This window comes from Eptesicus fuscus, chromosome 18, assembly GCF_027574615.1.
Source record: "Eptesicus fuscus isolate TK198812 chromosome 18, DD_ASM_mEF_20220401, whole genome shotgun sequence".
Classification (NCBI taxonomy): domain Eukaryota; kingdom Metazoa; phylum Chordata; class Mammalia; order Chiroptera; family Vespertilionidae; genus Eptesicus; species Eptesicus fuscus.
Window position 1 is genome coordinate 8,243,991 of NC_072490.1, and position 13,052 is coordinate 8,257,042.

Consider the following 13,052-nt stretch of genomic DNA (forward strand, 5'->3'; position numbering starts at 1 on the left):
AATAAACTGAGCCCCGAGCCTCGCGGTGGAGGCAGGTGGGCCGAGGCCACCCCGCGGCCGGCCCGCAGAGCCTTGGAAGCGAGGCCCCAGAGGCAGGAGGCCCAGGCCCGGACCTTTCTCTGGACCCAAGTTTCCTGGGCGGGCAGGCGGGAGGAGAGGGAGGAGGTCCCGGGTTTTAGGTCGGTTGCGCGGAGCCTGGGCCGGAGCGCTGGGCGCAGACCTTCCCTCCCCGCGTGGAGGCGCTGGAGCTTAGGCCCGGCCGCCCTCCGGGGGTGCCCCCGCCGAAAGGTGCGAGGGCGCGGACGCGCAGTCTTCCCTGCAGCCCGACAGCCGGTGCCCCGTGCGCCCTGCCAGGCCGCCCGGGCTCCGGGCAGGCACCGGGGAGCCCGGAGTCGGGCCTCCCCGGCGCCCTCGCTGGCCCTAGCCCGGCCGGGCGGGCGCAAGGGGTAGGTTGGGCTGGTTGCAAATGGAGCAAACCACGCGCCCCACCTTCTCCGACCCGACGCAGGCCGCGCCGCGGGCAGCCGGCAGCCGGGGGAGTAAGAAGTGCCCGGTGCCGTCTCGCGGTCCGGCCCGCCCGCACCAGCCCTCCGGGGCGCACAGGAGGGAGAGGGGGAGGCCGGCTGCGAGGCCGCCGGGAGGTGGCTCTGAAGGTGGACGGGCTCCGCGCCCTGGGGCGGGACCGAGGGGCCACCCGGAGGGGACCTGGCAGCCAGCCAGAGAGGAGTGAGGCGCGTTCGGGTCCCGAGACTCCCGGGACGCAGTCCGAGGGGGCGAAGGCTGGTCGAAGCCCGCAGACTAGGGACTGACCGAGGGAACCCAGGGACTCCCCATCGCCGGGTGCCCCCAGCCCCGCCCACACCTGCGCTGCGGCCACGCCTCTGCCGATCCATTGGCTGCCCCCGCCGCCCGTCAGGCGAGCCCCCGGGTCCCGCCCCCCAGCCCCGAGCGGCGTCTCTTTGCGCGGGGCCGCCGCGCCAGCGCCACTCAGCCCGGTTCCCGCCGTCGACCGCGGTGCGCCGCCCGCCCGCCCTTTGCCGGCGCGGGGCCGCCCGGCACGGCTCCAGGCGGACCATGCGCCCGCCGCGCCCGCTGCCGGCCCTCCGGCTCTGCCTGCTGGCGGGCGCCCTCGCCTGCGCCCTCCGCCCCGCGGTGAGTGTCCGCCGGGCCACCCAGAATCCTGGCAGCTGGGTGTGGAGTGGGGGCGGCGGGAGACGGGCTGCTGGTGCGGCCGCCGGGGTGAGGGGAGTAAGGGCGCGGCGCACGGGGTCTCGCCTCCCGGATCCGCCTCGGACCGTGTCTGGACCCGAGGGACGTGGTCTCGGGCGCACCTCGTCCCTCACCGCACAGCCCGGAGCCCGCTCCGCGCGGCGATCGGGACGCCGGCGGAGGGCAGTGGATGCGAGCGGGCTCCATCCACACTCGCCTTCCGTGCTGTGGCCGCGGGTGTGCGTGGAGTGGGGGAGCTCAGGAGGTGCAGCGCTGGGGCTGTGGTCGATTGAAATGGGCGGTCTGGTAGACGGTGGGTGGAAGGGAGGCTGTGTGCGCGCGGTGCCCGTGTAGGGGTGTCTGTGGGGCGTTGTGTGTTACGTGGAGGAATGACGTCTCGGCCCAGATCCAGCGCTGGGGACCCCAGGACCTGGGCAGGAGCTTTGGGGATCAGGTGGGTGACCAGCGGACCTTTCCTGTGCCTTCTCGCTTAGCAGGGGTGAGAGGCAGGGAGCCAAAGGTGGAAGGCATGGGCAGTGAGGGGAGGGGGAGGTTACCAGAAAGGACTAGCCGCTGGCATGGGGAAGGCTGAGCTGGGAGCAAACCGCCAACCAGCGGTGGTCTCCCTCTTCCTGTCCCTTCTGCTTCACCCCCATGGGGATGGGGATGCCCCTGATGTGTGCCAGCGTGCCCCCATGTGTGGGTGTGCTCGGATGTCTGTGGGTGGCTCACCGAGGCTGCCAGGCTGATCCTAGTCGAGGCAGGAGACACATGGATCATCTCCCTCTAACATCAAGGAAGAACTCAAGACACTAAATCTACTCAGGCCCATATTGCCGATGGGTAAAGTGAGGCCCAAAGACACTGGAGCCACAGCTGTCCCCTACCAATCAGACCTGGGCTGAGGCTGATTTTTCTCTCTTCCCCTACCCCAGGACTTGAGGAATCTGGGGTTGCTGCTTGTGCAGGGCCTGAAACCCAAGTGGGTTCCAGGTCAGGCAACAGCAGCTCCAGGTCGGCTGGTGGGTGGGTGGAGTATGTTGATCTAAGTCTCTTCTATCCCATGATAACCTCCCTTCCTGTCACCTCCACCAGGACAGGAACCTGTGCTTCCATCTAACTGATGTCTTGCACACCCTGGGGACGGGGAGCTCATTGCCTGTCCTGGGAGCAGACCGTATGACCGTTGACGAGCGCTTCCCCTCCTCCCGCTTCCAGCCATGAGACCCACCTCCTGAGCACGCAAAACCCTACAGCAGGGGTCCTCAAACTTTTTAAACAGGGGGCCAGTTCACTGTCCCTCAGACCGCTGGAGGGCCGGACTATAGTTTAAAAAAAAACTATGAACAAATTCCTATGCACACTGCACAGATCTTATTTTGAAGTAAAAAAAACAAAACGGCAAAAACACCCGCATGTGGCCCGCGGGCCGTAGTTTGAGGACGCCTGCCCTACAGCTCTCGTACCACTTATAGCCCCTCCATGTTATGGAGCCTCCAGACATCACCAACAACCCTTTGGCTCTTACAACCCTGGGCTCCGACCACTCAAATTCTCCTTGGAGGGACCAGGAATCTTGGGGCCACCACTGGCACCCCTTCCCCCATCCCTGGAGGCTTCTCAGCCCAGGTGAAGAGTGGTTTTGTTTTGTTTTGTTTTGTTATCTTTATTGATTTTCAGAGAGGAAGGAAAAGGAATAGAGAGATAGAAACATCAATGATGGGAGAGAACCATCGATCAGCTGCCTCCTGCACGCCCCCTACTGGGGATCAAGCCCAGAACCCGGGCATGTGCCCTTGGCCGGAATCGAACCTGTGACCCTTCAGTCCTCAGGCCGATGCTCCATCCACTGAGCCAAACTGGCCAGGGCTGAAGAGTGGTTTTAATGAGGCCTCCTATCAAGCTAGGTCACGTCTGCCCCCACCTCCTGAGATGTTCAAGTCCGGCTCCTCCAATGCCTCCCCTTCCCTGTCTTTCCACAACTTATTCACTTTATTCCCAATACCAGCTCCTCCTCCAGACAGCCTTCCCTGATTGCTCCAGCCCACTCAGCCCTCCCACCTCTGACCCCACCCTTCAGGCTCCCCCACCCCCTGCACCTTCCAGCCTGGACTCTTCTGACCATCCTATGGGGTCAAGGGCTGAGGTGTGTCACCTCCCATGTCCACCACAGCCCAGTGCAGGGCTGGGCCCACAGAGGGAGGAGAAGGGACTCAGCCAGGACTGAGTGAGGACGGGCTGGAGTGAGAGGCCCCAGTTCCCTCTTCTTCTCCCCACCAGCCACTTGCTCCTGCACTGAATGGACATCAGGCAATCCTGCTCCAGCCGGACTCAAGATGGTGGCGGGGTGGGGGGGGGGGGGGGGGGAGACTAACGTTATCAGAGCCATAAAGTGGCAGCTGCAAAGTTCAGTTTGAAGGCCCAAGGCCTTATCACTTTTGTTTATGGTGCCCTGACCTCAGCCTGGGAAGGGGAAATCTCTGAACAGGGAAGCAAAAGCAGGGGAAGAAAACTTCCAGTGTCTCCGAGGAGGAAGTGCACCCCAAGGCCACCTGTCAGGCTTCCACTGCCCCTACCCCCCGGACAGCAGGCACAGGGGCTCCTCCCTGATAGCAGAACTGCTCTGGGCAATGCCCAGCCGAAAGGTGGGGGGAGGGGTGCCACAGCGGAGGGGCAGACCCGGGCCTTGACCTGGGAAGATTCCCAGGCTGGTGCGGAAGAACAGAGCCAGTGACCTAGGAAGAAGCGTCCTGATGGGTGTGGGGTGCGGCCTCCCAGAACCGGGTCTCTGAGAGCAGCAGTCAGGGAAGGCTCCCTGGAGGAGTTCCACGAAAGAGGCCAACCTTCCACCTGAAATCATGAAACAGCCTCAGTTGGCCGAACCAATGGGCCTGACCCCAGAAGAAGGAGGAAGCCCCTAGGTTCCCCCCCGAGAGGCTGGAGTGGCTCGGGGGTTGGGGGAGGCTCGGTTCCTCTAGCTCCATGGTCGGCAAACTGCAGCTCGCGAGCCACATGCGGCTCTTTGGCCCCTTGAGTGTGGCTCTTCCACAAAATACCACGGCCTGGGCGAGTCTGTTTTGAAGAAGTGGCGTTAGAAGAAGTTTAAGTTTAAAAAATTGGGCTCTCAAAAGAAATTTCAGTCGTTGTACTGTTGCTATTTGGCTCTGTTGACTAATGAGTTTGCCGACCACTGGTCTAACTCATCTATGAGGCAGGTAGCTGGCCACCTGCTCCTGGCGGCCTCACCTCGCCATAGGCATGCTGCCCCAGCCATCTACTTCTAGGCTCTTAGGGACTCTCCACAGCTGCCCAGCCCTCCAGAGGTCCCCAGGGCAGGTGGGTGTCGTGGAAACGGGGTATGCTCATAAGAGGGCCAGACAGTTGGGAGGGGGGTGTGAGACTCCAAACCAAGGTAGGGGAGGGCTGGGTGACAGGTGATGGGCTTCCTCACATGGTGGGCATTCTCAGTGGCAGTCCGACCTGGGCAGCACCTGCCACCTTCCCGATCTCCTCACTGCGGTCCCTCTGGCAGTGGATGCAGGAATAGGGCCAGGGGCTAGACAAAGCCCCATCCCTGTCTCCCTGTCCCTCTTGCTCAACCTCCCAGACTCCAGCCTCCCCTGAGTGACTTCCTTACACAATGCAGTTGTCATTGCACATGGTGACATGTGCTGTGTGTGAAAACCCTCACATACCTGAGACATATTCAGAAAAAGAGAATGAAACTTAGTGGGGGTTTTTTGGAAATTTTCAAACATGCCTAGAGAGAATAGCGTAACAAACATGGAAATACCCATTTCTTGCAGTGACATCAGAAAAATGGCAGCAAAGGAATTTCTAGCACTCATCCCTCCCAGTTCCTAGGTTTGACCGTTATTAGCTTTAACAATCTTTAGCCTTAATTAATGTTGGCATCATTTTTAAAAAAATATATTTTTATTGATTTCAGAGAGGAAGGGAGAGGAAGAGAGAGATAGAAACATCAATGATGAGAGAGAATCATCGATCGGCTGCCTCCCGCACGCCCCCTACTGGGGACCAAGCCTGCAACCCTGGGTATGTGCCCTTGACTGGAATCAAACCCGGGACCCTCTGGTCCACAGGCCGACGCTCTGTCCACTGAGCCAAACCAGCTAGGGTGCATCATTTGTTTTTTTGGCTGAAGTATTTTTAAGATAAATTATAGACATCATATAGACCTTTTACCCCAAATTATTTTACAATGAATCTCGAAAACCAAAGGACATTTTCCTCTATAACTATGATACCATCATCACAATTCACAGAATTAACAGGATTCCTTAAGATCTAATGTTCAGATCTCTGCAGGAACCCTTGAGTCAGGCATCAATATTACCCGGGGCTTTGGTCTCATTGCAAAGAGCTTTCCTGCCTGTGTCGTGTTGGGACTGCAGAGCAAGCTGCAGGGTGCGTGAGCCTTGAGCGAGGGGCTTCCCCGGACAGGGTCCTTCTTTATATGCACCCCCTTTCATGGGGCTCATGATGTGAGGGTCCCTGTCTTTTAGGACATGCCCCTTACTGTCTTAGAAGCAAGTTCTTCCTGCTCAGCGAGTCATCAGAGGAGGGAAGGAGGTCACCAGCAACCCCGGTGTTGGTGTCTCGAGGACTCACAACCTTGTGGCTCCCTGTGCTGGTGCCCAGCCCACTGCAGGCGGCCCCGACACCAACATCACCCACAGACATCATGCTTGTAAACTGAGGGTTGTCCTAAGGGTGCCCAAGATGAGTCTCAAGGGGCAGGGATTTAAAACGGAGTCCCACGGCCCCCTGCTTCGGGATGCCACCGTGATCCTCTGCAAAGAAATCCTGAAGGACTTGTGCCCCTAAGTAGACCTTGCAAGAAAAGCCCTTGGATGGGCCCAGGCTGAACCCCAAGCTGGACGTCTTCGCTTGCATTCTCTATAGCAAGAGCCCTTGTCCTGGTACCACCGCGAGCCTTGGGAAGCTCTTTGTCGCCCCAAGCCCACACCTGCATCTCTGTCTCCGCCTCTTCCTTACTACCCCGCTCCACACTCACTAGTTCTCATTCCACTCTCCTCCCAGCCAGAGCTCAGCCTTCCCCAGGCGGAGGCGGAGGCGTGCTTGGCAAAGGATGGATTTGCAGAGAGGGGAAGATTCAGACCACGGGCTAAAGGATGTAAAAATACAGGGCAGGGGAGAGAAATGACTACCGTAGTGGGTGAGGGGAACTGCCAGGCTGGAAACCTCCTCTGGCACAGCTGCCACTTGTCAGTGGGTGGGACACTCTGCCTGCCTGAGCCTGCGCAGGGCATGAAGGCTGGGCTTAGGCTGGGGTCCCAGGAAGGCCAGTCTGGCATGAGGGGCTGGCCTGGCATGTTGGTAATTGCTGCTAACTTCTTGGTTGTTCCCTAGTGTAGTTGACATGTGGCCCTCGACACAACACAGCCCCGGAAGTAGGCGGTGCTGTCCTTGTCCCCATTGACAGGTGAGCTGGGATAGCTGGCCCGAGGTCACCATCCAGGAAGTGGCAGACAGACGCATTCCAGAAACCTGTGGACCTGACTGGGTTCTGCTGTCTCCCTGAGGGGAACTGCTTCTTCCAAAGCGGCTGTGGGTGCCGTGTGCTGCCCTGGGCCTTTCGAGATAGCTTTTCATTAGTAAAATGCACAAGTATGGAGTGACAGCTCGGGCATTGTCACACATGTGTGTACCGGTGTGGCCACCTCCCAGATCACCTGGTGACACGTCCTCTGGCCCCCCAAAGTCTCCCTTGTGCCCCTTCCCGCTAAGAGGAGGTCTGATTTCAGCTTCTTCTTCTCACGCCCTCTGCAAAGCCGGGGTGATTCTCCTCCTTTCTGTGACTTCTGCATTCCATGCTCTGCCTTACCTTCCCGTGTGCCCCCACCACACACACACCCCTACCCTCTTCTCTTCCTGCTCCTCCTCCCCCTCCCCATCCGCCGCAAGATCTCCATCTCCTTACCAACGCAAACACAAAAGCCAAAATGAAGGGGGTAGCCCGGGAAGCTGGGATGTGCTCCTGTGTGCCCTTCTCTCTGGGTCCTCACTTTTCCCCTGGGACTCTTTGTTGCCCCGTTATTTCAGTTGGGGTGGGCTTAAAGAAATATGGGATACAACATGGTATTGGGGGAATGGTAAGTGGGACCACTCCTGAGCCCCCTACCCTCTACTCCCCAATCACCAGACTCCTCCAACCATCCCCATCCCGGCAGGAAAAAGCCCCCTTATTCACGGTGGCTCCCAGTGCTCGGTAATTTGCAGGCAGGAAGTTTCCTCCTGTCTCACCTAATCCAACCTGCTGCATGGTAATCGCCTCTGAGTCCAGCTGCTCCTCAAAAGTGCTCCCCCAGCATGCTGCTTCTGTCTCCCTTGACTCCTCCTGGCTGGATGAGGCTGGGGGTTCTGGCTCAAGGCTGTGGTCTCAGACTCCCCTTGAGGGAGCTGGGGGTGGCCTACAGCATGTGAACTGGGCCCTCCCTGCTTTCTGAGCCCCTAGCATCTAACAGCTCCAACTCCCAGCATCTTCAGCCTCCCCAGCCTTTGCCCCAAATCTCAGGAACGCCATGTGGAGAGAAAGCAGGGTTTCTCCCAAGCCCCTGGCAATGGGGATAGAGAGGAGGGCCCTCAGCTGAGCAGATGGAATTAACGAGCTTTGGTTAATCCTTGACCCCAACCGGAGAGTCAGGATTCTCCCGCCAACTTTCTGTCAGTCACCTCCCCACATCCAGCCAACTCCATGGCAGGGGACATGGAGGATCAGGACTGAAGAGATGCTATGGACTCCCTCGCTCTTGCTTAGGTCCCTTCTTCTGGGCTCAGGCACTCCTGTCATAGAGAAGGTGTTGGGGACCCAGTATGTCCTGAAACTCTCTAGCCTCAACCCAGCTGCAAGGCCAGGCTGACTCTAAGCTCACTTGGACCTCAGCGCAGTAATTGGTGAGGGCTTGGGGAGAGCCCTGCTTTCTCTTCTCCACATGGAGCATCAGGAGACAAGTTGAGAAAGATAGGCATTGAATGTGCTTTGAAGTGTGGGCTTTGGAAGGGCCTTGAATGCATTTTGAAGTGTGGGCTTTGACTCCTAGGCCATAGGAACCATCAGAGATTTGAAGCAGGAGAATGAGGATGGGGATACACATTTCATTAAGATCCCTCAGGTTGTCGGTATTGGGACTGGAAACTACTGTACCAGTCCAGGCAGGAATTGATGAAGCCTGGCCCCTGTCAATATCTCCCAACTTGTCTCCTGATGCCTCCAGGGCTCCTTGCTGCAGCCACACCAGGCTTCTTGCAACCTTGAATGTTTTCAGCATTTTTCAGGCCTCCATGCTTCTGTACACACAGCTCCTACTTTCTGGAATGTTCTTACTCCACCTCTAATTATCCACCTCCTACACATCCCCAAAGACCCTCCCACCTCTACTACCCATTCTCTATGAAGTCCACACCCCAGCTATATCCTACCGTGGAACCCTTCCATGGATCAGCAGGCTTGCCTGTATCCAGCTAGGAATTTTCCAATTTCGTGCGTCTGGAGTCCAGAGGGATAATGAGGATGTTTAGAGTAGGGAAATAAGTGGAAGAGGAAGTCCAAAGTCTGCCTGAATTCCTCAGTGATAAGGGCTAGAGGGAGCTGCCTTGGCCCAAAGGGCAATGGTTGACCAGATGGCCCAAGGCGAGATGGTGGAGAAAGATTGATGTAGTCCAGACCACTGTTCAGAAATTTTGGTCCCTTCTAGGAATGTCCATTTGCTGGGTGACCTCGGTCCTCTTTGGGTCCCTGTTTCCTCTACCCTTCTCCAGATGGGGCCCAGCACTCAACTACATTGTGGTGAAGTCAGAGCTCATTTCCCAGACCACCCCCACTTTATTCAGAGACACCGCAGGATCCGGGTTACTCTGGGGGCTCCTACTTCCCTGTGTAGAAGTGCTCAGTGACTGAGCTGCTGGGGGGCAGCAGAACTGGCTAGAGAAGTTGACCCAACATCCTTCCACCCTACGATGGCAGGCAGGAGTCACCAAGCATCCCCTGAAGCCCTCAGTGATTGGAAAAGAAATGTTATTGGTCAAACAGCCACACCCTAGCTTAAGAGGGCCCAGCAAGTGAGGGCATCCGTTGTCCTGTCCTCAGGGCTCAAGTCTGGACTCTTGGTTACAGAGACAGAAACTCAGCTGGCTCAAGTTGTAAAGAAAGGTATTGATTCTTGCCGCCGGAAGCAGGGCTGGGTTCAGGCACGGCTGCCCAGGGAAGCCGATCATGTCAAGAGGGCCCAGTGTTTCTCCGTCTCTCTATTCTGCTTTGAGCTGTGTGGCACTCAAAGCCCTACCGCATTGTGTTCCACTTGGCAACAAGATGGTAGCAGAAGCTCCAGCCCTTTCATCCCTTGAGGTTTCCAGTCCAATGGAAAAGAACAAATCCACTTGCCTAATTCCTTAATCCAGAGTCCTAGGAATGAACGTCCTGGCTTTGACTTGGGCCATGTGCCAGACACTGTGGCCAGGAATACTCTGCCTGGCTCAAGTCTGGTCACATGTTGATTCCCTAGAAGGGAGATCATCAGAACCCATGAACTAGGAGTGGGCAAGAAGGTGGTTTCCCAGATAGAGATGAGGACATGGCACCAGAGGAGGGTAAAGGATGGTAGAAGGCAGCAACAATAGATCCACTACCATCCGTGTTGTGGGAGATAAGAGGTAAGCATGGGAAGGAGAGGCAGGCAAGGCTGGGAAGGGACTTTGGGAACTCCAAGCAAGCAAGATGGTGGGACACAACCTGGAGTAACCAGTCCCCAGGTTCCTCTTCCAGAGGCCACCTCTGGGATCCATCTGGCCACCCCTCTTCCCATGCCTGAGCCAGCCACAGATCCCTTAGGACAGAGCATCTGGAGTGTTTCATCTGAATAACCCTATGGGCAAGAGCGGAAGCACATAACGCCAAAGAGGGATCACAGTGCACTTCCTTGGAAGGCTCATGTCCTTTCTTTGAAAGTTATACAAATAACGTCATCCTCTCCATAACAGATCCGTGTTACTTTCAACGTGCCAAGTTTTAAATGACTGACCAGCTAATGTCTTTACTCCAATTGGCTGGTAAAGCGAATGGTACAAGATGGAAGCCAAGGTCACTGTGGCTCCCAGGCCTGTGGCACGTGGGCGAGTGAGGTCTGGATGCGGGGGAGTCTGGGAGATATCCTGGACACGGAGTCTTTCCCTTGGACCTGGGCGTGGTCAGCTGTGGTGCTATACTGGGAAAGTTGGGGACCTCTGACCATGAGGCTCCACTAAGCCTTCAACAGGGGATGAGAGAGCTGTTGAGGGGGAAGGGACTCAGCCGTGTGGCCCTTGGACACTGAATGGTCAGGCTTCAGCTTGGACCCCCCTCCCTGCAGCAGGGAAGAGCTAGCTCACTGGCACCCAGGGCACTTATCCCTCAGGGGGGTCAACTCACTTAGAACAGTGGTCAAAGCCACACCCTTGGTGCCTACTGGCTAGATGGGGGACCCTCTTAAAGAAAGGAAATAAGGAGGAACTCCTCCAATCTGTGTCTTCCCACTACAAGAACCCTTTCAGTCATCCGGAGAGGTAGTTAAGGCCCATTTAGCCTGCAGGGAAACTGAGGCCGAGGGAGGTGAAGACCTTGTCCCCTGGCGGGGCGGACAAGCTGGAAGACACACTGAGAATCTGATTCTGGCACAGCCTTGCTGAACTCTCCCCCGATGCCCTGTTTGGGACTGTGACGTTCCCCTCCCTAAGCAGAAATGAGGAAGCTGATACGGGGTTCCCAGGGGCAGCAGCCACTTCCCTAAAGCCAAAGAGACAGGCAGAAGCTGCCACCGGCCCAGCAGTTCCTCCCTGGAGGCCTTCACCCGCCCTTCCCCACCCAACGGCTCCCCAGACCTGAATTTTCTGGCTGTTCCTAGGCATCCGTCACCCCTACTTACATGTTGGCTCCAGTGCCAATGTTCCACTGGCACACAGGTCTGGCCCCACCCCTGATCCCTAGGTAGGGTGCAGGGGAGCGGAGGGGAAGGGATGAGAAAGCTCAGGCTTCTCCCTGCCTTCCAGAGGCAGAGGAGGCCTGGTGGGTGGCAAGCCATCCTGGGAGAGCTTCCCTTACTTCCTTAAACCTTCCTCTCCCTCCACCCCCAGCAGTAGGTCTGACTTAGCTTGAATTATTCAAAAGCTAAGAGGTCTGGCAACCAGGACTAGTGTGCCCTTCCTAGCTGGTGACCTGGAGACTGAGCACAGGCTCCTAGAATGGGGACAGGCGGGAAGATGCAGCCAGGCTCCTGGATTCCTCCCAGGTCTGGCTCCAGGAACAGGAGGCCAGGGTCCAGCCCCTGTAATGAGGTAGCACTAGCTGGGCCCCGCCCGTCACAGGGACTGAGGTCGGGGCAGAGGACTCCCAGCTGGCCCGCCAAGCCGGACGATGGCAGAGTCCGTGGATCAGCTCTGGGCTCCAAGGAGAGGCCCTCTCACCGCTGTGGGCCGTGCTACCCTCAAAGAGGCACAGCTGTTACAAACAGCACGGCTGGGGAGCCACCAGGAAGCCACGACAGGGTCCTCAAGGCAGATCAAGCTTTGGGGACAATGAACACATTTTGGATAAGATCCAGGTCAGGGTCCCGCTTTGGTCTGGGGTGAGGATTGGGAGTGAGTCGAGGTTGGGATTGGGGTTCAGACGGCAACTCGGGTCAGTCCAGTGACCAGGCCTTCCTTGCTTGACCCATGCTCCTGGGAGTTTGTGGATGGGATGTGGCCATGGACGAGGCTGACGGTCCCCTCCCTGTCTCTGTCCGGCAGAGCGTCTGGGCCTGGGCCTCCAAGCAGGAGCTGTGTGACTTCGTGCAAATGATCGAGGCGGAGCGCAGGCAGTGCCTGGAGGAGGACCCGCTGGAGAATGAAACAGCAGGTGAGCCCCCGCCCCCCGTAGGAAGAGGGGCTCTGCAGACCCCCAAGGAGCCCCACTTCTCACCGTGCGAGCCCAGGTCCACATCACACTCGTTGCATAGTGTTGGAGGGGGCAGCACCATGGGGCTGCTGGGTGGTGAGGAGAGGATGCTGGGAAAAGCTGGGGGGCCAGACAAAGAAGGAAGGCACCGACAGACCTCCATGTTCCCATCACCCACCCCAAGTCTGGGGAGCTCCCAGCTATTTCCTAAGGAGAGTATACAAATTGGGGTTCAGAAAAGTGAGTGCAGCCAGCTCTGCATTCGGAGGTCCCTACCCCTCTTCTCCAGGAAAAGTGGGGTGATGTCTTCCTGGCTCCCCAGTGCCCTGCCGCCTCTGAGGCTGACAATTATGTGCCCCCTCCGGGTCCTTCCTTCTTGGCCCTGGTGCCCAGGCTCTCTCCTCCTGCACCATCAGTGAGTGTGAGTAGCCTTGCCGACAGCTTTCACTCCCCCAGCCCAAGGAGGGGCGGCCTCCTGTCTCCTGGGCCCCTGAGACTGAGCCTGGGTCCGGGGGTACTGCCCACTGCCAATGCTCCCACCGGGACATGGAAGCGGGGCCCCAGCAGTACGATCCGGATCGTGGACAGCTCAGAGAGGCCCGGACCCCAGACTCTAGCCCCCCCTGCATCCCTCCCAGGCCCCAAGGGCCGGCCACCCTCGTGATCCTGATGAGGTCATTGCTGGCACAGGGTGCCTGTCGGGTGCAGCAAACACCCTGTCACCAGGCAGCCAGCTAGGGATCCAGAGGAGGGCAGGTATGGGTCAGTGGGCAGCGAGTCTGCCCGTGACCTTGTGTGGGGCCCTGCGCATGTTCAGGCAGTGGCAGGTGCAGGTGTGTGCTCCCGGCTTGTGTCTGCCTGGTTCTGTTTCTGTGCCTCTGGGGTCTGAGCT

General features: G+C 58.2%; 1 protein-coding gene across 1 annotated transcript in view; it reads left to right on the plus strand.

Annotated features, from left to right (window-relative positions):
• Positions 1-1,000: 1,000 nt before the first annotated feature.
• The window catches only part of VIPR1 (vasoactive intestinal peptide receptor 1), a 28,066-nt gene continuing 16,014 nt past the window's right edge, over positions 1,001-13,052 (plus strand). Inside the window, exons 1-2 of the mRNA XM_054729545.1 lie at positions 1,001-1,152; positions 12,013-12,121. Coding sequence (XP_054585520.1) covers positions 1,075-1,152; positions 12,013-12,121 — 187 coding nt within the window. The 5' untranslated portion in view covers positions 1,001-1,074. The remainder of the gene's footprint in view (positions 1,153-12,012; positions 12,122-13,052) is intronic.